At 38.0% G+C, this 21,360-nt stretch overlaps 1 protein-coding gene across 1 annotated transcript in view; it reads left to right on the top strand.

Annotated features, from left to right (window-relative positions):
* Positions 1-21,360, top strand: part of LOC126094750 (N-alpha-acetyltransferase 15, NatA auxiliary subunit) — a 283,050-nt gene that overhangs the window by 58,777 nt on the left and 202,913 nt on the right. The window contains exon 12 of the mRNA XM_049909300.1: positions 10,815-11,028. Within this exon, the coding sequence (XP_049765257.1) occupies positions 10,815-11,028 (214 nt within the window). The remainder of the gene's footprint in view (positions 1-10,814; positions 11,029-21,360) is intronic.

Raw genomic sequence — 21,360 nt, forward strand, 5'->3', positions numbered from 1 at the left:
AATTTCTTGTGACTATTTTCTTCTCACTTAGTAGTACACATTTTTCGTATGCTGCAGCCGTTGATAGAGTTACTGTTGTTTTTAAATCAAGAAGTAAACGAAAAGTGTACATCACCAGGCTTCCAATGTATGGTTTTGCAGTGACGTTCCCACTGCACTCACTGTTGTATTCAAATTCCTTGAATTCTGAAATGGTGAAGGGTTGTTTCTCATTCCCCGTGAGCACTTTGCTGTTCATTGTTTCCAAAGACAAGGCATTGCATTTGTAATATTTAGGCCACCATTGTTTGAAAGCCAGTACAAACTCTGTTGAAACAACTTTAACCTGGTATTCGTTAAAGGTACTTGCAGCAACAATAAGTTCTACAAACTGCGTGATGCTATAAATCCTATCAACAGCTCGAATTTTCCTGTTAATCACTGCAAAGTCCCTGTCACAGGGTAAGAATGAATGGCCTCTGACCGGGCAATAATGATAAATTCTGAGTAAACACTGAAATGCTGCAACTGCTATGAGGAACCTGACCATAATTTTATTCTTATTCTGCCCTGGGCAGCCATCTGAAAATATATGCAGGTATTTTATGTTTGGTGGAAACTCGTTTCATATGTAATCCAGCAGACTTCATTGGGACCCTTCTTTGCTACACCTTCGTGATAAACGTAGAATGTTGCATATCCTGTCTTCAGGTTGTGGATATTGAATATATTAACATTGAGTTGCCGAAGGTAAAAAACTTCCTGAACTGGAATGGTAGGAAGGGACAGATTTTGCATAAAATCAATGGCAATACCTGCAACATCCTCGTCTTTTTGACACAATACTTGTACTTCACGAATACGAGCAGAAAACTTTGCATCCCTGCGTTTATGAACCATCATTTCTGCAGCGGCACCCCTCTTAGCCTTTTCATTCAATGTTTTGTTTTGTAATTTATTTTGAAGTGCTTCACAAGTACCACATGTGTCAACTTGTGGTCGACCAAATGTAAGTGAAAAACGCTCTTTGAATATTTTAAAATAAAATTCGTACTTAATATTATTTGCTTGGGGATGTCGTTATCTGAACTACTCATGCATGATTTTGACATTAAGTTGGCTATTTAAATAACTCTGTTCTCTTGTGCCATAGTGAGTAATTTTTTGAGGATAGGAATTTATGTGATCAATTATCAAACGTATTTCTGCACCGCCTATTTGATTTCCCAATGCATTTTTACCCCTCTGGTAACTAGGCGACTTTCGACAAGCAAGCAGATTGCTTATCCTCCTTAACCTTTGGTTTGTGGCACAATGGATACTTAAGAAAGCTTTCTTGCATACCTCTGATCGTCCAGTGCTGGAATTAATAAAATACTGAAAATTGGGCAGTAATCAGCCCTTGGAGATAAGAATCTTGTGCGTCCTTTGATGTCATGTTGTAGAAAAGTGAAAATACTTCATTTCTTTCCTCTTTAGGAATTCTTCCAAAGCAGTTTCAGTGACATCTACAAAATTACACAATTTTTCAGTCACACAATAAATCATTAGTTTACTATTTTACTGACGTATAACCTCCCGTATTAGAAGATTACTTACTTGCAGTCCACACCAATGCTTTTCTTTGAAAATAACTTTCCACTGTAGTTTTTTTACTCTAAACTTTTAATTTGTGACCTTTTTTATGATTTCAAGCTGATACTAAACATTCTTTACACCTATTTTCCTCTTTCTACTTTCACCACCATCATGTACATCCATATCTTCCCTGTTCAACATTGCTGTGCTTCACAAAGAAAAACCGTGTGAACACAGAGATGATATTACACAACAGACTAGCCAACGTTGGCTGCAGAAATAGCACTAGTCCTGGACAGGTGTTATTTCTCCTCTCACTCATAATGTCGAGATCTTGTTTGTCCCATTAAGAATGATTGACAAATGTTGTTTCTGCATTCATTCAATAAAGGGAGCGCCATAACATGGAAATCAGCTCTTAACTTAAAAAGTGTTGTTTCCGCAGTCAGCGATTCATTGTAGGCAATAGGTTCCAGCTTTTTGCAAACATACTGTTTTTTATTTTGCCCAAACTTGTTTCAACACCCCTGTGCCATCATCAGTGGGTTTGTGCTTATTGAAAACTGTAAAAAGTGAGTGTAATTTAGGTTGTAACTGATCTGACATGAGGCCTAAAGAAATTTTTTGTTCATTTTGCTGCTTATCATGATTTTACATTACATTGTTTTGCGGAATCAACTTTGTGGTGCCCTGAACTGATAGCTCGTCATCTGCAGATCAAAATGATGTAATGTGAAATTCATTGGCAAATTAACACATCCCTTGATTTAAAAAAAAATGTGATTTTGGCATGTCAAAATGTTTTGTGTATATATTTGTTACAAAATTTTGGCATGTCAAAATTTTTTGGTACATATTTGTTTCAAAATATATACGTAAAACAGTGTGTTTGCATAAGGTGGAACCTATATTCTATAATCTGACTGGAATGTTTATCGCAAAGATATGCGGGCTTGTTTATAGCAATAAAAAATCGATAATATCTATTGAGATCAGTTCAGATTCAGAATGTGAAATAATTTGGTTGAAGGCAAGTGTAAAGGTGAATCAAACGTGGTCGTTGGATGCTTTTATTGTCACTCTGCCTCACCAACAGTATGGTGGAAGACACAGTGGAAACACTGGAAATATTTTGCCTTAGTTTCCTGGTAGTATTTTAGTTTCAGGTGGAGATTTTTAACTTACCCCCTGTAGACTGGGAGACTAAAGTGATTAGGATGGATAGTAGGGACAGAGACTCATGTAAAATTGTTTGAAGTTCCTTCTCTGAAAATTACCTTGAGCAGCTAATTGGAGAACCAATTCATGAAGTTAACATCTTGGACCTGCTGGTAACAAACAGACTCTAAAATTCGACTTAACATAGAACAGAGAATCAGTGATCATAAGACCATTAAAGCATATTGAATATGGTTGTAAGTATGAATACAAAGAAAGGCAAGATGATGATTCTGTTTTGCAAGAGTGTCAAGAGACATATGTCAGATTATCTGACAACCATTATAAAAATTTCATCTCCAGCATCAGCGGACAGAGATAAAGAGCATCGTACAACATGCTTTAGACAAGTATCTACATCTACTGCTATACTCTGTAAATAGCTGTGAAGTTCACGGCAGAGGGTACATCCCATTGAAACAGTTATTAAGGTTTCTTCTCATTCTATTCACATATGGAGTGCATAGGCTTTCTGCATCAATGCAGATGCATTACTCCCTTAACTCTGCCATCTCGAAATTCGGAAACCGTGAGACCCAACATTCTACAGTGCTGAACAATAACTAACAGACATTCAACAATGAAACTTCCGGCAGCTGCACATTAAACCAGGCATGTGCAAGGATGCCAATTGCCTTTCGCTCCAACACACCATTGGCGCAAAATAATGAATATTGGAAACTTTTTAACAGATTTCATATTTGTAAAGAGTCTGCATCTGAACGAATACACCATCATTCTCACCTCAGCCTTCACTGGGCATAATTACCCCTCTAGCCTAGTTCAAAAGCAGATTTCCTGGGCCATCACATCCAATCCTGGTATTGCTTATACTTCCAAAAAACGACTTACGAGTACCTCTCTTGTCACTCAATATTATCCAGGTCTTGAAAATATCAATCTGGGCATAATTACCCCTCTAGCCTAGTTCAAAAGCAGATTTCCTGGGCCATCACATCCAATCCTGGTATTGCTCATACTTTCAAAAAACGACTTACGAGTACTCCTCTTGTCACTTAATATTATCCAGGTCTTGAAAATATCAATCAGCTATTTCAATGCGGCAGTGACTTTTTAAAATCATGCCCTGAAATGAGATCCATTCTATCTGAGATTTTGCACACCACACACAAAATAGCTTCTCGTCATCCCAATCTCCGCCCCACGTCCGGCCATCCTGATTTAGGTTTTCCGTGATTTCCCTACATCACTCCAGGGAAATGCCAGGATGGTTCCTTTGAAAAGGGCATGGCTGACTTCCTTCCCTGTCCTTCCCTAATCCGATGAGACCGATGACCTCGCTGTCTAGTCTCCTCCCCCGAACAACCCAACCCAATCTCCACAATATCTTGTCAGACCTTCTGCTACTTCTGCACTCATTTCCCTAACCTATGGCTCTTACCTCTGTGACCGTCCCTGCTGTAAGACTAGCTTTGTGCTACCATCACCTATAGCAGCCTTGTAATTGCAAAAGCATATACTATCAAAAGGAGAGGGACCTGTGACTAAACTTACCGTGTATCAGCTGTTATGTAAACACTGTTTGACTTTTCACATTGGTATGACAAACACCAAGTTACCAGTTAGGAAGAATGGACATAAGCAAATGGTGTATACTGGCAACACACAGTATCCTGTTACAGTATGTTCTGCAACATGACAGTGGTGACCTGGGTCACTGTTTCACTGCAACTGCCATCTAGATTCTTCCCCCAGACCCCAGTTTCCCAGAACTCTGCAGGTGTAAACTGGCGTTACACCATGTCCTTTGTTCTCACCATCCACTTGGCCTTAACTTAACATTAATTATTTTCTTAAGTTTCTCCTGTCTCAGTGTTTCTCCTCAGTAACCATTCCTTCCTCTCCTCTTCCTTCTGCTTCAACTCTTTTTTCAGAAGAAGGAATCACTGGATCCAAAAGCTTGCAAATTTTATAGCTCTGCTTAGTGAGTAGATTTCTTTATCTGTCCAAGTACTTTCTGCTTGAATGAGATTTTCACTCTGCAGCGGAGTGTGGGATGATATGAAACTTCCTGGCAGATTAAAACTGTGTGCCGGACCGAGACTCGAACTCGAGACCTTTGCCTTTCGCGGGCAAGTGCTCTACCAACTGAGCTACCCAAGCACGACTCGCACCCCGTCCTCACAGCTTCACTTCTGCTAGTACCTCGTCTCCTACCTTCCAAACTTTACAGAAGCTCTCCTGTGAACAAACCAGCACTGCTGAAAGAAAGGATATTGTGGAGACATGGCTTAGCCACAGCCTAGGGGATGTTTCCAGAATGAGATTTTCACTTTGCAGTGGAGTGTGCACTGATATGAAAAGCACGACTCACCTTAATTTGGTATTTCTTAGAAGAATCCTTTAGTCAGTGTAGCCAAAGGGCATTGTCAAATATATCAGGCCAACATCACCTTCGTTAAACTCAGTAAAAACTAGAAATATAAAATAGTAAAATCATTACCTTTTCTGGATGGACGCAAGACCCACCAAGATCTGCATAACGCGTTCCCGTTCACAGGAGCGAGTAACAGAGTAAGATGGGGGCTTAGGTAGTAAGCATAATGCGCCACAGCGTCGTGTGCCAGTACTGAATCCTAATACAAAATGACCTCAAGAGGCGGTTCTGCAATGCAGCAGTGATAAAAATGATTGTAAACTGGATATACATACCCACTAAAACATTATAAATGTAATGCGCATAAGACATTGGTAAGATGGAATTAGTAGGGGCAACATCTGTGCATAACTTACCCTAAAAATTTTGCCGAAGTAAAATATAAATGAAGGCGGTAAATTTAAAATGAGAAAAAAAGATGTATAATACAAAACACAGATGCAGTACATAAACAGATTTGTTGTATCATATACCACTAGAACGAGAACATTAAAAACACAGGACTGTAATTTCAGATAAAGAGGCCGCCCATATAACACTCAATACTGCGTCATTCGGAGCTAGAACTTCTAGCAAGAAAACTTTTTTTATAAAATACAAGTAAAATTATTAGGCTTAAAAAATACACACCAGCGTGGAAGACAGTAATTGTACAAGCATCTATAATGAGTCTAATTACTACACAGTTTTTCTTCTGTAGTTACACTCCTATACAAATTCTTATTTGATCTTGAATTTTTTTTAACTTCAGTATTCTACTGCACAAACTAAAAAGTATTGTACTCATTCTGTAATAACAAAATTTTCAGGGCAGGTTTCTTAGGTTTTTGTGTAAATAAAAACTCTTCTAAAAGTCAGCCCATATTTATGGGATATCATAGTCCTATTTCCTCTTGCTTAAAAAAAAAGATAGTTGCTAAGTTATCAAAACAATAAAAATAATGAAGTGATTATTCTGTAAGTATACAGTGGCCAAAACTGAATAGCTGTTGACTAGTGATAGCTTCGTACAAGAATTCACATTGCCCTGCAGCTAAAAAATACATCGAATTCATTTGCACTTGACATTGGTTTCACATTCATCATTTTTCTTAAATAAATTTCAATCCAAAGCCTGTTCTGTAGCTCATCTGTTAAAACCAAACTTGAGATACTATGTTTTCTCTGAACTACAAAAACAAAAATTGAGTGTAATGCTTTTGTCACAGTCTTGTTTTACAACAGCAAATGATTGTTCAATTGAAATGTTTAGCATGGAGGAAAAAGTGTCAATTATGTTTAACATTTTTGTTCATAGATGTACAACAGTCAGTAACAATATATTTGCATGTCTCTTGTTGTTTGTTGGGCACCGGCAGAACACCATTGATTAGCAGTTGCAGCCCCTTTTCTTTTGCAGGTCACTCTCTTCACCCAAGTATCCTCCAACTTTTCATCTTCATTGTAACAGACGAAGAAAAATTATTCAGTGTGTAGGCATCTCCCATTTCAATAAAATATTTGTTGTTAAATTGGAAGCCTTTCACATAAATATTAGAGAACAGGCACCATTTTGAAATATTACTAATGTTATGTGGGGTAAATTGATGAGGGAACATTTTCTTTGCTGTGTTCCTTTGCTGCAGAATGCAATACTTATATGGGTTCTTGGAAATTTTGTAATTGTGCTGTAGTGGTTTGTTGAATGTGTGTATTGCACCTCTCTCTTGAAGCATCAGGTTTAGGTGTGTGTGTTTCAGTGTAACATGTTTAATAGCTAGAGAAAGGGGAGGGGGGGAATATAAAAAGAATTACGGGGCAGGTGCGTGTGTGTGTGTGTGTGTGTGTGTGTGTGTGTGTGTGTCAAGTAGTGATTAGTACTTTCGGAATTGAGAGTGATTTGTTTTTTCTGTACACTTGCTTCTTGCATCAGTTGATCATAATGACTGGGTTGTACTTTAAAAAAAAAAAAAAAAAAAAAAAAAAAAAATGTTGCTGTGTTGTTGAAACAATACAACATAACTTGCTTTGTATCAGTTTGCCATGTAAAACTAAAAGTGCAAGCAGCCACCGCCCATTGTTATGGGGGCTCTCACATGCTCATTATTTGTTGTGCAACAATTTTGACCACATGAGATGGACAATTTGCATAATATGTTAATGAAGGACACAGAGCTTCAAAAATATTGATGATTGTTCATAATATTGAAGTATGAAAGGGGGGTGTTACACAATACATGGCACTTCCCGTCAATTCTGACAGAAATTCAGTTCACTCCAAATGAATTTCTGCAAAGAGCTAAAAAAAGTAAAATGATGGGAACTCAGGAAGTGGGCTGGAAGATGTATAGTTGAAAGCACCTTGTACTCTTAGAAATGAAATTGCTGACTGGTCAGGAAACACCAGATACTTTGTCCACAGTAGCAGAGGAAACTGAAGGACATGATGTCATGAAATTAAGAAGAAATATTTATTTCACCTGTAGTTTTTCTCAGACTTGACGAACAAGATTAGATTAGTTGTTCAGTGAGGACACGTTTATTTTTCTTTCAACAGTTGCTACAGCAGGAGCATAAGGTCATGTGAGCTTTCAATGAGTAATTAGTAAATAATTGTTTATCACAGTTGAACAGTTGTTCCAGTAAATAATATAACACATGTTCATGACAAATTACACAGTTCACTTGTTTAATGTGTAGTTATACCCTGTTCATCTAAACCTGATGTAAACCATGTGTTCTTCCACATTTGCTTGAATCTCATTGGATCTCCCCGCCCCGTGTGGAGCGGAAGCCGAGCCGTGTTCAGTACAGTCAAGCACAGTCATAAGGATATATTTTATGCTGTGTTACATGCACATAGCCTGAGCAATAATGTGAGATAACAGTTTTAGTGACACATTTAACTTGGACAGCACGGGCCAGCCAGCTGGTCCAACTAGCCTGCAATGATGTGAGAAGTTCCAGTTCAGATGTAAAGAGAAACTAGCAGAGAAACAATATAGCTTCGAATGTCATTTAATTTTTAAGGAGAACGAAATAATATTTGGCAAAATCCCAGAAATACTGCACACATCTTAGGTGACCAGACAAAAAGCATAAAATGCTCTCTTTCTCACCTAACATAGTATTCTAATTACAAATGAGTGATGAAAATTCCTTACTTAAACACAGGGTAATTTTTCTGAGCAAGCTGTGTGTGATGCAGAAGCATGCTGCAGAGATTTCAATGTATTGTTGAATACTGAAGCCACTGAAAAAGGTATTTATTGTGATCCATCTGGTAATCTCTTAGCTCCTTCCTTATCCAAATCTGAGAAATACTTTTCAGTTCTGGGGCTGTCATTTGCTATGTTGATAGTGAGTCGATCAACAACAGGATCCATGAAGCCACCCAGGCCCCACATTTTCTCCTCCTCTTTTATGATGTGGCATTCTATATCCCACCAGCATTCAGCAATGACATGTGAAAAAGCTGCATGCATTAGTTCCAGTACGTCTGGCAGCTTAACAGTCTTGTTATTTCTCGTGACAAACCCGTTAACTTGGCTCTAGACCAGTTCTGCTGGGTTCATATTGTAATGGTACAGTGGCAAATGTAGAAATGCAGCATTTACATGGTGTGCTCAGTGTTGTGAAAATGATTGCTTTTCATGTTTCTACAACACTTGTCACTCTGGCTTGTGAGACACTACATCTGTGGTATAAAACAATGGACATAGTCCAAATACAGAGTATTTGATTTTTCATTTTTGTCCCAAAAAGTTAAATTGTTATGTTTTCTTAATTCAAGGAACCTTAATTAACAATCTTCCATAAAATATTGAAAATTAAGAATTTATATTTGAAATGAAAACAGAAATTTCATGTGCAGTATTTAATTAGAAAGAAAGATGGGCATCATTCATAAAACAATGATAATGAAGTTTTCAATAACGAGATGTAGGTATTTCAGATCGAACGAAAAAATAGAAGACCAATGCAAGACTTGAACCACCGATCCATGAACTGCTCAAAGTTATGAATGTACTACCCTACCAAATCAGCTATATAACCAATGGGTGTTTATATCTCGCATGTGTGAAATACAGCCCCTCGGAAAACTTTGAAGCCAATTTTATTCTGTAAATTTATGAAAAATGTGAAACATATTTCTCAGCACTTTTTAACAGTGTTCCACAGATGTGTTTCCTATGGAGCAGGAAGCAGGCTCAGCCACTTTCATACTGCATATTATCAGCGCAATGATCGGAGCACAACAATACGGAGACTGTGACTCTACACAACTTCAGTAGTAAAAACTACAAAGCTAAAGAGTGATTAAGAAAAACATTGATGGATGTTAATACATTAGAATATGTTAAAGTTTCATTTAACGTAACTAAATAATAAGATATCTAATACATAAGTAGGACCTACTTCCAAGTGCTTAACACCACCAATGTGCATATGCTATGCCTTCTGACCAATCATCAAGTTTGTTTGTTTGTTTACATCGGGTTTATTCTTATGATGAACAGAGTAGAGTTGTTATGGTTTATGAATCAATGCTGCCATGAATGAGCCCGTGGCCCTCTGAAATGTTCAGTGGAAACTTTCCAGATTTGTTTCACGTGTTCTGCATAATGTCTGCTTGTTTTTACAAGGCAAGCAACTCAATCACAGTACATGAGAGTTCCACATAATTGAGAACCAACATGTATGCTATGAAGGCGTAGTTATAACTGATGCTATCTGGACATAATTATTTACAATTTTTGCTTAAGAGTTGACGCAATGTTATTTATCAATAACATTGAGAATGTAAGGGGCACTTTATTGCATGTTAGATCTCTCTCTTTGTTGGAAAGCATGTCATTAGTCAAGGCTTCATTCAGTGGAAATGGGCAGTATTCACAAGATGATCTTATCACTGAGAAAGAAATCGTTGCTGCATGTAAGGTAGCGTATGAAAATGGCGATTTGTTTTTGAGAGTGATGGACAGCTGCTAGCTGCTGCACCAAATATCGATCCTCTGCAGGTTTTCCTTCTTTTTGCAACAGTCTTGTGGCATTGCAGGCTCCTTAGAGGCAACAACATCTCTCATGCAATTCCTCTCGGGGAGCTTTTGGCATTCCACTGAACTCGCATGGCAATCCATGGAGGGATGGACACCCTTTTTTTCCATGAAGCACAATTGAGAAGGTTTAGAGAACAGGCATTTGTGACAGATTGCAGAATTATTCTACATACATCCTCTTGCATAGGGACTGCAAAGACAGTATAAACCAGGGCTCATAAGGAAATATATAGGCAGTTGGTTTTCCCTTTCCTCATTTGTGAATGGGTCAGGAGAGGGTGTGACGTGAGGTGATGTTCGATGTATGTGTGTAGATGTAGGTATTGGATTCTTTTGCAGCTATGCAAAATTTACTCTCATTTTATACCTTATTTGACTTACACGGTATTCTTTCAGCTTTGTTTCCATGGTAAAGAATTGGAAATTTTTCATTCCCATGGCAACAGGTGCGTCAAGCGAGTATGCCAGTTATCCGAAACCTGGAAAAAAAATTATTATGTAGTTTTGTTTCTTCAATAACAATATATTTTTCGTGCATATTAATTGTACCTTATAAGAGTTGTACCTCAGTGATGACACTAATAGTTACCTCACTGCTTTAGCATTTTTCAGAAATTATAGAAGACCAGTTTGACTTCCACACATATTGCATGCGTAAGATGACACTTCGTTCGTATGTGGGGCTGCTGCGGTTAGAGGATGTCCTGCGATCACATCCGTTCTACTTTAAGGCTGCTCGGTGTGCGATTGAAGTATACCTGCGTCTCCATGATAAACCACTTCAAGATGAAACTTCAGAACAGGAAATGAACACAGGTAGGAAATGTCATGCTTTTACTTTTGTGAAAGAGAATTTAAAAGCTTGCAGGGGGAATACATACAAATTTAAATCCAATTTTGAAAGTTGCAGGTACTATAAAGGGAGGTAAAGTGGTGAGAGTTGTACTTACAGGATATCTGTCGAGTATCGACAGGAAAGGAAGGGCAAACAAAAAGATAGTGACAGTCACATATTGAAATTGCAGAGATTAATGATTCAGGTGAATTACAGGTGTAGCCACCACTGCAGTTAGGATATACATTACTGGCAATCCTCCCAGCTTCACACACTTAACATTAAGTATCTTCAGCTGTACGAGTTGTTTGCCATAGCAGCAATTTTATGTGCCACTGTGTAGAGTAATGAGTAAAATTCAGAGAACAGCATTAGTTAACTGAATATTATCAATTTTCATAAAATGTGAATGATTTAAGCAATGCACGCCAGGAAAGTCCTTAGGTGGCACAAATGTTATCTGTTCCATATTTAATTGATGTTCAGAGTGACATCTTGTGGCAATGAAGGGAGTTGCGAGCCATCATCCAGCCAAGTGTAGGGCCAGTTGTATACAAGCCATTTTCTGGCCACCTGGCTCCAAGGCGAGTCTGGCTAGAGCTTCATTTTGTGTGAACCATCCCTCATTTCCCTTCACACACCTTTAACATTAACACTCTACCAAAAAAGTGAGTTCTTACCAGCTTAATATCTGATATGGCCTGCACCACAGGTCATTTAGGAAGTATGCAGTGACCTCCCAGTACTGGAAGCTTAAGGCAGTCTGGTGCTGCAGTATGGCGACCTTCCCCCATCTACTGTGTGTAGAAACCTTTCTTGTGAATCAGTCATATCTGTTAGTGAAAGTATGAAAATCCCTGCAGTTGTTCATGAGATTACCTGGAGTGTACTGACAATTAATATAAGTATAGGTGCACAAAGAACAAGGAGAAAAATGAAGGAGGGTAAAGAGAGTTACAATTTTCTTCAGTTCTGTTAGCTCTCCAGTACTACTCAGGAGGGCCACATCATTTGGCTATTGAATTAATTTGGTAATTTTCTGTCAGCAAAAAAAGTGAGATTTTGGGAAAAATTTTGCCTCTTTTCCTCATGTGAACAAGTTTCTCAGTGACTTACAGTTTTAAACGTATGATATATTGTAACTAGTCCTTTTGTTGCAGCCAGGATTCTTTTACTGTATATAACGATAACGAACATGAAGGGAGGGAAAAGGGAATGACGGATTTTAGAGAGAAGAGCTATTACTGCTGCAGCTATTAATACAGTTATGTCTGCAGGAGGAGCATTATAGATATATTTCTTTTTCATTTTGTGGCTCTTATTCATGTAGATCAGTCGCACTCCAAATTGTGCATTCATTAGGAGGTATCAAGAACTATTTCCAGTTTAACAGAATCTTCCGTCGGTTCTTGGTAGAAGTTTCCAGTTTATTCATGTGTATACCATCCAGACCAGGTATACTGATTATTGAGGCTTCCTTGTGATCAAAGCAAAGCTTTCTGTAATTTTTGGTTCATTCTCATTCTTAGATTCAGTTCATGTCGGCTAGTTTTCATTCTATTGAAGTCAGGATTTTCATAGCCTTGGTGATAGTAAATCTTCCAAGCATGTCATTCTCTGTCTTACAAAGCTATTATAAACATTTTGTTGCACTTATCATAAAATATTGTATCTCTTTTAGAAAGATAATGTATTCTTTTTCCACATCGAACATTGCTAAATTTGGAAAGTTTACCTGCCAATTGATTTCGATAATACAGATATTTCATTCCTAGGTCTCCTAACGAGTTGGCAGTTAAAACTTTGTTGTAGTTCTTTTGATTCATTTGCTGTAGGTTAATATTTGCCTACTATTTCAAGAATGATAATTTAACTAAGCTAAATATCTACAGGGTGCTGCAGGAGGAGTGCTCAATATTCAGGGATATGACAGGAATGATCATTTGAAGCAAAATAGTATAGTAAACATGGGCTCCAAAATCCATACATTAAGAGCTGACAGCACTTCTTCGTCTTTAATATTTTGAAACAAATTTCTTCTACTGCAAGGTATTCGCTTTCCATATTTTGAGAAGTGGTAGTATGGACCAAAACAAGAAAAAAAATCCAGTTCTAAAGTGCATATCTTAAGAGGTTTCAGCTCTTGTTCATCTTCACTATAGAGAAACACATCTCTTCTACTGAAAAAGTGCTCATAGCCCATATGGTGTGTATTTTAGAGCCAATATTTATAGACTTTTTGCTTCAAATGATCATTTGTGTCATCTGCCTCAATATTGACCATTCCCCCTAGAACATACTGTATATTAATGAGCAACTAGCACAGGGCATGGTAACTGGGTTGCACTTGCAGTTGCTTCCAGAGGCAACTAACATTTGGTTATCAATATTTCACATAATTAATAATTGAATTTAAAAATTCAAAATGCTGTTATCATCTACTCTTGTACAATCTTGTTACAGTTTAACACAGTAAGACATGTATTACAATTAGAAACTGTGTATATATCTTGAGGCAACATAACTTCTGACACAAAGATACCCAGACTACATTCATCCATTATTTGAGAATCAGAGCACTTGGTGCCTTTCAGCGAACTGTAAACACAATGTGAGATTTTTACCAAACTTTTTCTCACTGATAATCCCAGGAAATGATGAGAGAAAAAACTTTTTTTTTTTTTTTTTTCAGTCAGACTTCAGCATCTAGCCTGGCATTCTGATTTATTACTTCTTCACTGCTATCTCTATTTGCAACACATTTTGGAGACAGAATCCACATATACCACAGGATGTACCTGAAGAGCCAAAGAAACTGGTACACCTGCCTAATATCTAGGGCCCCCACGAGCACACACAGGTGCCGCAGCACAGCATGACGTGACTAATGTCAAGTAGTGCTGGAGGGAATTGAAACCATGAATCCTGCAGGGCTGTCCATAAATCCATGAGAGTATGAGGGGGTTGAGATCTCTTCTGAACAGCACGTTGCAAGGCATCCCAGATATACTCAATAATGTTCATGTCAGGGGAGTTTGATGACCAGCAGAAGTGTTTAAACTCAGAAGAGTGTTCCTGGAGCCACTTTGCAGCAATTCTGGACATGTGGGATGTCATATTGTCCTGCTGAAATTGCGTAAGTCCGTCGGAGTGCCCAAAAAACATAAATGGATGCAGATGATCAGACAGGTTGCTTACGTATGTGTCATGTGTCAGAGTCATATCTAGATGTATCAGGGGCCCCATATCACTCCAACTGCACACGCCCCACACCTTTACAGTCTCCACCAGCATCAGCGGTCTCCTCTTGACTTGCAGGGTCCAAGGATCCATGAGGTTGTCTCCATAACCGTACACATGTATCCGCTCGATACAATTTGAAATGAGACTCATCCGACAAGTTGAGTGATTCTCTTTAGTCATTGTTGGTCCTGTTGTTGCAGGATCTTTTTTTTGGCCGCAGCGGTGTCGGAGATTGGATGTTTTACTGGATTCCTGATATTCACAGTACACTTATGAAATGGTCATAATGGAAAATCCCCACTTCATCAATACCTCGGAGATGTGTCCCATTGCTCATGTGCCGACTATAACACCACTTTCAAACTCACTCACCACTGTAGCAGCAGTAACCAATCTAGCAACTGCACCAGGCACTTGCCTCATATAGGCGTTGCCAACTGCAATGCTGTATTCTGCCTGTTTATATATCTCTCTATTTATATCTAAAAATAAAGATGATGTGACTTACCAAACGAAAGTGCTGGCAGGTCGATAGACACACAAACACAAACATACACACAAAATTCAAGCTTTCGCAACCAATGGTTGGTTCGTCAGGAAAGAGGGAAGGAGAGGGGAAGACGAAAGGATGTGGTTTTTAAGGGAGAGGGTAAGGAGTCATTCCAATCCCGGGAGCAGAAAGACTTACCAACAAATTTAAAACATAGTTTTCATTGCTTACATACTTAGCATCAAGTATTTAACACAATAGTCGATCATTTATAAAGTAATCAGAAGTCTGAAGCTGTTTTACACATGGGAGAGTGATTCTTTACAGAATTGGGGATTTATTGGTTGCTCGGGACTGACAGTATAGTCTCCGAATACTTTCGTATTTCTGATTTAACAACTTTTCATTTATTCTAATATGAGCAATAATTTTTCTATCCTTCTCGCCAACCATGTGTATTTATGTGGGTCACACTTCCTGAAAAAGTTGTTAATTATTTCCTGTTAATTTGAGCAGTGTTTCTTGTTGCTATTAACAGCGTTCTCTCCAAAGATTCCTCCACACACTGAGATAAGTTGAGCTTCTGCCAATTACGGTGATAAAGTCACCTATTAACTTTGTCATCATTTTTATTGCAAGAAGTTAATATCCCCTGCAACAGCTGGTAGAAAATTGGGGTTAGTATTTTTTTCACAGCAGTAGAACTTTTATGAAGCATAAACTCTAATAACTGACAGGAAGTATCCATCATGTTTCAGCCAGATACTTATTACTTGGTCATTAAAGGAGCTACAGTCTTTTATGTTTGTGATATATTCAGGATGGATAAACCTGGCTACTCCTATGATTGCCCTTTCAGGCCATCATGCAGGTACAAACTAACATACTTCCTTTTGTCTTTTTTCTGGTCTCTGTTGTAGTAGCCATATCCATCTTATTTTCTTCTGCAATAATAACAAGTTCTCTTTAGCTGGAGCTCTCTCAGCTGGAAGGCTGTTCAAGTTATGGGATAATTTTGGTACTGCAAGTTTTTATATGGGTAAGGACTTCTTGTGCAACCATTAGACTGCAGGTGCCCAATCCCAAATCTCAAACTTGTACTGCGGATGTGATAAGATTAATCAATAGTAGATCTGTTTTAGAGCAGGAGTAGTTATGGTTGGGTGATGTTTCAATAAGTAAATCTTGCAGCTGATATGCCCTTTCTATGTGAGATGCTCATCCATTACACTGACTAGAAATTGACGTTTGTTAGGTTTTTACCTAACAACTTATTCGGCACTTTTACCACCTGAAGTGTATTATGATTTAACAATCCCTTCATCATAACTTTCTTTTTCTTAGTCAATATTAGTTCATTCACAATAATGTATTCCATAATCACATTGACGTTCTCTTTATTGTTTTGCACTGTTAACTGTTAAGTACAGCCCTACCTTACAGACAGTGTAGCATAAACATAGTTCACTTGCTAGTAGTTTTGTACCTGCATAATATTACTAATAAAGAGACGTACAAGAAAAAAAGCAAACCAAGAAAATGCTTCAGTCCATAACTCCAAAATTGAAAATCTATTCTTCTTTTTTAAAACACAGTTAGGCACATTGTCTTCTGCGAGCTGAAGAAATCTAATGTTGCTATTTTTGCACAATAAGTTTTTTTCATTATTATTAGGCTATTATGGAATTTCCTTTCTTGTAGTTGTTCAGAGCCATTAAAGAAAGTCAAATGTTTTGTGGAATGATTTTTCTAAAAGTAAGAAATAAAATATATCAGAGTAACATTTGACCTCCCCTCCCATGAACCATGGACCTTGCCGTTAGTGGGAAGGCTTGAGTGCCTCAGTGATACAGATAGCCATACGATAGGTGCAACCACAATGAAGAGTATCTGTTGAGAAGCCAGACAAACAGGTGGTTCCTGAAGAGGAGCAGGAGCCTCTTCAGTAGATGCAGGGGCAACAGTCTGGATGATTGACTGATCTGGTTTTGTTACATTAACCAAAATGGCCTTGCTGTGCTGGTACGTTGAATGGCTGAAAGCAAGGGGAAACTACAGCCGTAATTTTTCCTGCGGGCATACATCTTTACAGTATGGTTAAATGATGATGTCGTCCTCTTGGGTAAAATATTCCGGAGGTAAAATAGTCCCCCATTCGGATCTCCAGGCAGTGACTACTCAGGAGGATGTCATTATCAGGAGAAAGAAAACTGGCGTTCCGCGTATCAAAGCGAGGAATGCCCGATCCTTTAATCGGGAAGACAGGTTAGAAAATGTAAAAAGAGAAATGGATAGGTTAAAGATAGATACAGTGGGAGTTAGTGACGTTGAGTTGCAGGAGGAACAAACTTCTGGTCAGGTGAATGCAGGGTTATAAATACAAAATCAAATAGGGGTAATGCAGGAATAGGTTTAATTATGAAAAAAGGAGCGCGGGTAAGCTACTACAAACAGCATAGTGAACACATTATTGTAGCCAAGATAGACATGAAGCCCACACTTACCACAGTGGGAGACGAACATTTAATAGTCATGGGGGACTGGAATTCGATAGTAGGAAAAGGAAGGAAAGGAAAAGTATTAGGTGAACATGGAATGGGGTTAAGGAAAGAAAGAGGAAGCCGCCTGGTAGAATTTTGCACAGAAAATAACTTATCATAGCTAATACTTGGTTGAAGAATAATGAAAGGAGGTTATATCCGTGTAAGAGGCCTGGAGACACTGGAAGGTTTCAGATACATTGTATAATGGCAAGACAGAGATTTAGGAACCAGGTTTTAAATTGTAAGACACTTCCAGGGGCAGGTGTGGACTCCCACCATAATCTATTGGTTATGAACTGTAGATAAAAACTAATGAAACTGCAAAAAGGTGGGAATTTGAGGATATGGGACCTGGATAAACTGAAAGAACCAGAGGTTGTAGAGAGCTTCAGGGAGAGAATTAGGAAGTGATCGACAAAACCGGGGGAAAGAAACACAGTAGAAGAAGAAGAATGGGTAGCTTTGAGAGATGAAATTTTGAAGACACCAGAAGATCAAATAGGTAAAAAGATGAGGGCTAGTAGAAATCCTTGGGTAACAGAAGATATATTGAATTTAATTGATGAAAGAAGAAAATATAAAAATGCAGTAAGTGAAGCAGGCAAAAAGGAATACAAACGTCTCAAAAATAAGATCGACAGGAAGTGCAAAATGGCTAAGCAGAGTTGGCTAGAGGACAAATGTAAGGATGTAGAGGCATATATCACTAGCGGTAAGATAGATACTGCCTACAGGAAGATTAAAGAGACCTTTGGAGGAAAGAGAACCACTTGCATGAATATCAAGAGCTCAGATGGAAACTTAGTTCTAAGCAAAGAAGGGAAAGCAGAAAGGTGGAAGGAGTATATAGAGGGTCTATACAAGGGCGATGCACTTGAGGACAATATTATGGAAATGAATGAGGATGTAGATGAAGATGAAATGGGAGATACGATACTGCGTGAAGAGTTTGACAGAGCACTGAAAGACCTGAGTTGAAACAAGGCCCCCGGAGTAGACAACATTCCATTGGAACTACTGATGGCTTTGGGAGAGCCAGTCCTGACAAAACTCTACCATCTGGTGAGCAAGATGTATGAAACAGGCGAAATACCCTCAGACTTCAAGAAGAATTAATAATTCAAATCCCAAAGAAAGCAGGTGTTCACAGGCGTGAAAGTTACCGAACTATCAGTTTAATAAGTCATGGCTGCAAAATACTAACATAAATTCTTTACAGACGAATGGAAAAACTGGTAGAAGCTAACCTTGGGGAAGATTAATTTGGATTCCATATAAATGTCGGAGCACGTGAGGCAATACTGACCCTACGAATTATCTCTGAAGATATACGAAGGAGAGGCAAACCTACATTTCTAGCATTTGTAGACTTACAAGGGAACCTCCCCATCACACCCCCCTCAGATTTAGTTATAAGTTGGAACAGTGGATAGGCCTTGAAAAACTGAACACAGATCAATCGAGAAAACAGGAAGAAGTTGTATGGATCTATGAAAAAAATAAGTCTGTATATTGGGCAAGCAGTAAAGGAAACAAAAGACAAATTTGGAGTAGGAATTAAAATCCATGGAGAAGAAATAAAAACTTTGAGGTTTGCCGATGGCATTGTAATTCTGTTGGAGACAGCAAAGAACTTGGAAGAGCAGTTTAACGGAATGGACAGTGTCTTGAAAGGAGGGTATAAGATGAACATCAACAAAAGCAAAATGAGGATAATGGAATGTAGTCGAATTAAGTCAGGCGATGCTGAGGGAATTAGATTAGGAAATGAGACACTTAAAGTAGTAGATGAGTTTTGCTATTTGGGGAGCAAAATAACTAATGATGGTCAAAGTAGAGAGGAATGTAGACTGGCAATGGCAAGGAAAGCGTTTCTGAAGAAGAGCAATTCGTTAACATCGAGTATAGATTTAAGTGTTAGGAAATCGTTTCTGAAAGTATTTGTATTGAGTGTAGCCATGTATGGAAGTGAAACATGGACGGTAAATAGTTTGGACAAGAAGAGAATAGAAGCCATTGAAATGTGGTGCTACAGAAGAATGCTGAAGATTAGATGGGTAGATCATATAACTAATGAGGAAGTATTGAATAGGATTGGGGAGAAGAGGAGTTTGTGGCGCAACTTGACAAGAAGAAGGGATCGGTTGGTAGGACATGTTCTGAGGCATCAAGGGATCACCAATTTAGTATTGGAGAGCAGCGTGGAGGGTAAAAATCGTAGAGGGAAACCAAGAGATGAATACACTAAGCAGATTCAGAAGGATGTAGGCTGCAGTACGTATTGGGAGATGAAGAAGCTTGCACAGGATAGAATAGCATGGAGAGCTGCATCAAACCAGTCTCTGGACTGAAGACCATAACAACAACAATAACAAACAAAATTTGACACACTTTTGAATGATGTTTGAAATCATGTACAGCAATTCGAACTCTGAAGCAAAAATATAGTTGTCATTGCTTTGGAAATTCAGGTAGTTAAATATTTAAAATCGAAAACAAAGAACTGTAGCAGTTGGAATGCTCATACATTATTTACGTAGAAAGAGCACCAAGTTGTTTGATTGTGACTGCTCTCTGATTTAGATTCCAGTTTATTCTACTTTGTACATTACATTCTTTTTTAACAGGGAAAGTGAGTGAGCAAGAACAATGATGTTGACAAAACCTGTAAGAGAAACATTGTTTCTTGTGTCACAAGCAATCACTTTCCTTATATTTGAAGAATTCCATATTGAAAATTTTTTTAGACTGGGAAGTAGTTTAAATTTTTCTACACCTTCAGGCAATGACAAATGTAAAGGCCAAACAACAGTAGTCTACGCGATCTACAATATTTACCCTACAAATATCCTTTAGTTCTTCTTAAAATTCTTTGATTTTAAGTTAAACATTGAACTTTAAATTTTCAATCAGCACCACATCTGTTGTACATCATTTCAAGCTTCATTCAAATATACTTTAAATATTTCTCTAATCTATTTTATTTCTTACTTTTAGACAAATGATTTGATCCCCCCATATCGCCCACCCTCTCCTTCATCCCTTATCCCCTCTGGAAAGCATGAAAGATAGTATGTTTAAATATCACCCATTATTCTATTATTATTATTATTATTATTATTATTATTATTATTATTATTATTATTATATTATTATTGAAAGTATATAGATCAAGAGAAAGCAAGTGAGCTGTATATTGAGAATTTGAAGTTCAATGTTTACCTTAGAATTTTAGAAAGTACTAGCGACTATTTGACTACTGGATTTTTCTCAGTTATCCTGATTACTTTCAAGCAGTTAAATGTTTTCCAGAATAAATTTCCACTTTGCAGCAAAGTGTGCACCGATTTGAAACTTCCTGGCAGACCAAAACTGTGTGCCAGACCAGGACTCTAACCTTGGACCTTGGCATTTCACAGGCAAGTGCTCCATTGATTGAGCTATCCAAGCACGACTTGTGACTGCCCTTGCAACTTTACTCCCACCACTACCTCATCTCCTGCCTTCTGATTATATCCTTTCTTCCAGAGATGCTAGTTCTGCAAGTTACGCAGGAGAACTTCTGTGAAATTTAGAAAGTAGGAGATGAGGTTGTGGCAGAAGTAAAACTGTCAGGGCAGATCCTGAGTCATGTTTAGATAATTCAGTTAGTAGAACACTTGCCCATAAAGGGCAAAGGTCCCATGTGAGAGTCCTGATCTGGCACACCAGTTTTAAGCTGTTAGAAAGTTTCAAATTGTTTTTTGCAAAAATATACTTCAGGCTGATCACTTTGATGCCCCTATTCTCCATTTTCCGCTCTTCATTTGGCTATTAAAATTCAGACAAAAATGCAGCGTATAATTTATATTGTTTTTGCTACGCTCAAAAATTTGATCAAAAACATACATGCCTCAAGGCACAAGTGTGCAACTCATGATCTTTGATTTTGTCTTAGATTTGTGGGAGAAAGTAATTCAGATGTTTAAAAGTGTATTTTATGTTCATCTCACATTAAGCTCCATTGGTCATTTGCGTAAGCTCATTAGTGGGCAACA

This window comes from Schistocerca cancellata, chromosome 8, assembly GCF_023864275.1.
Source record: "Schistocerca cancellata isolate TAMUIC-IGC-003103 chromosome 8, iqSchCanc2.1, whole genome shotgun sequence".
Taxonomy (NCBI): domain Eukaryota; kingdom Metazoa; phylum Arthropoda; class Insecta; order Orthoptera; family Acrididae; genus Schistocerca; species Schistocerca cancellata.